General features: G+C 50.7%; 1 protein-coding gene across 1 annotated transcript; it reads left to right on the forward strand.

The window, feature by feature from the left end:
• The first annotated feature begins 1,412 nt into the window (after nt 1-1,412).
• On the forward strand, nt 1,413-2,256 carry LOC124594432 (serine/arginine-rich splicing factor 11-like). Its single transcript, XM_047132808.1, has 3 exons — nt 1,413-1,568; nt 1,664-2,001; nt 2,133-2,256. The coding sequence occupies exons 1-3, from the start codon at nt 1,413-1,415 to the stop codon at nt 2,254-2,256; spliced, it is 618 nt and encodes a 205-aa protein (XP_046988764.1).
• Nucleotides 2,257-3,490: the final 1,234 nt, after the last annotated feature.

Here is a 3,490-nt window from a genome sequence, read left to right on the forward strand (position 1 = left end):
GATGGATCACTTGCGTGATGGAGTCCACCCATTCCTTGGCACTGTCGCGATGTCCAAACGTAGCCAACTGGCTGAACAGCGTCCAGACAGTCCTGCTGACCATCCATTTCGGTGGCCTCAGTTCAAGCACTCTCCATCTTGTAGGTGGATCCATAGTGGCAATTGGTCACTGAAATGAAGGTCATCAGTTGCTTCGCACTGTGCCGATACTGCACGGGCTGGAGAGCATAAAGAGAGGTCGATGGCTGAGAACAGCTCAGTAGCAGTCGAGAAACGAATGGGACTGCCTATGTTGATGATGCACAGCTCCTGAGACGTCATGTACTCTCCAAGACTCGACTCCTAGGTCAAGTATAGTTTGAGCCCTAGAATACATTATAGGCACTGAAATGAACCAGTAGGGGAAACGGGCGGCGGAGTTGTGCAATAAGGCCTGCGAGAGCCTCAGAGTCTATTGCATCCTGAGGAGATAAATACAGGGAGCAGATAGTGATCTTCTGACCCACATGAACAGTAACGGTTACTGCTTATAGGTCAGTAACTAAGGAGAATTGCAACGCTTTCCCGTGGGAAAAATATCTACAGTTTACGCGTATAATTACAATCACCCGTATGTGAAAAGTATGGGGAGAACGTATAGCAGTAATCTATATAACTATCGTGAATGGTACAGAATAAGATAACCAAGGACTTGATACGCTGTCATCCGGAGAAAATCTAGAGTTTAATTGCTGAATTACGTTCAGCTGTATCTGAAAAATCCATACAAGACGAATACTAGTGGAGTACATGGATATCACTAATGGCAGACAACAAGATAAATAGGCATTTGCGGCGCTGCTATCCGGAAAGAATCTACGGATTAGGCGCTGAATTACGATCATCTGTGTCTGAAAAATCCGTACAAAGCGTATATGAATTATGTACACGAATAAAATGGATGGAAGACAACAGGAGAAACAAGGAGTTACAATACTTTAATATGGAAAAAATCGTATAGTTTAATGCGATGAATTACGATCCCTCATGTCTGAAAAAATCTTCGCAAGACGTATAGCAGTAGTTTACAGTAATTTCATAAATGGCGGACATTAGGATAAACGAAGAGTTGTAGCGCTTTCATCAGGAAAGAAAAAGTCTCCGGTAGAGACCTATGAAAATTCGTGACTAAGAAATGTATGCAAAACGTGTAGCAGTAAATTACACGTATGTTATGGACAAGCGACAATTGGGCAAACAATGCCGTGCACGAGTCATTTCTGTGGAAACGGCCTTAGGCATTGTTCAGAAGCTATAAAAGCAAGCGAGCCGCGGCACCGGGCAACAGCTTTTTGGACGAGCAACCGAGACAAGGGAGGTCACAGCAGCTGCCGAACCATCGACAGACCGGACATCCATCTCACCGCTGAGCCATGGCTCCTACATTCCAGGGCGGCAACCAGACCGGCGGCCGGAAGCGACTACTGACGGTCATCTCGGAGGCGCTCAAGCATCTGGGGGACGGCCGCGGCTCGTCTCCCAAGCAGATACTCGCCTGGGTGGAGAAGAACCCCACCATCGCCAAACGGGTAAGAGGCGCACTGAGCGAGCGCCACGCCTCAACTGTTACGGTTAGCGGGACGGGAAGCGCAGGTGTGTGACTGGGGCGGGCGTCTCTGTGCAGGTGGACGAGCCGCGCCTGCTGCACACGCTCAAGAGGGCGGTGGAGGCGGGGGTGCTGACGGCTCGCGGCGGCCGCTACAAGCTGGCGGCGCGCGACGACGACCGCGAGCTGTGCTGCCGCAGGCGCCGCCGCCGCAGCTGCAGGAGGAGACGTCGCCGCAGCTGCCGCAGGCGTCGCCGCAGCTGCCGCAGGCGTCGCCGCAGCTGTAGGCGCCGACGCCGCAGCTGCCGCAGGCGGCGCCGCCGCAGCTGCCGCAGGCGTCGCCGCCGCTCGTGCAGACGTAGGAGGAGGAGCTGTCGCAGGCGGCGTCGCCGTTCCTGCCGACGCAGGAGGCGAAGGTACTTGCTTAAACCCGCCTCGGATGGGTAAACCCCGCCTCGGCTAGATATGAACTGCTGCGCTTCACGGTGAACGTGTACTGAACCTCTGCTCCTGTTTGCAGCTGCCGCCGACGCCGACGCTCCTGTAGGAGGCGCCGCCGCCGCTGCAGCAGCGATGCGGACGCGGCGTCCCTGGCCAGCGTAGACGCAGCTGCGGGCCAGTCGCCCGGCATCTCAGCACAGTCTACGCAGCATGCGTTGCAGCAGAACTAAATGTGTCGTCTTTCCCTCCCGCTAGTGCTCGCTGTACCATAAAAATCTTGCGTCAATAAAATTTTTAAAATACTAAAGCCTTGCCTTTTTTGTTCACGTGTCTAAAACACTGTCAGCAGTATGTAGAGGAAACATAGCCCACGCAAACGTCTCATTTACTGCCGCAAATGGGCAAGGTATGAATATACTCTTGTTGTAAAACTAAGGATTCCAAGCATGCTCTAAGAAAGTACTATGTCCAGCTATCTCTAGCAAAAGCCTGTAAGTGCAAAGACGATCAGCTGAAGAGAATTACCATCTAGTCCCTACGGCACGAGATCAGATCAGAAATAAACTAATCATTAAGACACCCATTGATATCGGGTTCTGGGTTACAGCCCTGCCGTAAAATTTTTGCAGCGGTGGAAACCGTTTCGAAGTACAGCAAACTGAAAATATTACTCAACATATGACAAACCTGCACCCTACACAGCTTCATCTGGAGCGACATGCAAAATGGTTCAAATGGCTCTAAGTACTATGGGACTTAACATCTGAAGTCATCAGTCCCCTAGAACTTAGAACTACTTAAACCTAACTAACCTAAGGACATCACACACATCCATGCTCGAGGCAGATTGCGAATCTGCGACCGTAGCAGCACCGCGGTCCCGGACTGAAGGGCCTAGAACCGCTCGGCCACAGCGGCCGGCAAGCGACATGCAGGCAGACAGCCACGAACAGCTGGCGATGCAGGTAGACAGCATGCGATGCTGATAGATGGTCCACAGCCTGTGCACAGCGTCGATATACAGACTGGCTCGAGAATTTATAATTACGGCTGACCTCTAGCATGATAGAGGGAAACAAGAGCACTCTAGACCTAGTCTCTACAGGCATACCAGTTTTCAGTTCAGGATAGCGTGCTGCCGAAACATTCAGGGGTCATCTACCGTGAAAAACCTTAGGACTACATCTACAGTGTTTCCGTAAACAAGTGCACAACTTTAACAGGACATGGAGATCTTCTACTGAAAAGTTTGATGCAGCGAACCTAGGGTCTGAGTAGCCAGCTTAAGGAGATAGTAGGAATAAAATCACATCACTGTGTACTTTCTTATTTAAATTAGTTACAATTAACTGCAAATACCATCACTGACACGATGAACTTCCCATTTGCACTGTATCTTACAAAATGTGCTCAGACGGCCATCAACCTCAACACAAACATGACAGCAGCAAACAAGGTTCCGAC

This window comes from Schistocerca americana, chromosome 2 (assembly GCF_021461395.2).
Source record: "Schistocerca americana isolate TAMUIC-IGC-003095 chromosome 2, iqSchAmer2.1, whole genome shotgun sequence".
NCBI lineage: Eukaryota > Metazoa > Arthropoda > Insecta > Orthoptera > Acrididae > Schistocerca > Schistocerca americana.

Excerpts from the sequence above, each read along its gene's own strand:
- LOC124594432 (XM_047132808.1), top strand. The coding sequence starts at position 1,413 with ATGGCTCCTACATTCCAGGGCGGCAACCAGACCGGCGGCCGGAAGCGA. Across the intron at positions 1,569-1,663 it reads ACCCCACCATCGCCAAACGG|GTGGACGAGCCGCGCCTGCT; the intron begins GTAAGAGGCGCA and ends GTCTCTGTGCAG. Across the intron at positions 2,002-2,132 it reads TGCCGACGCAGGAGGCGAAG|GAGGCGCCGCCGCCGCTGCA; the intron begins GTACTTGCTTAA and ends ACGCTCCTGTAG.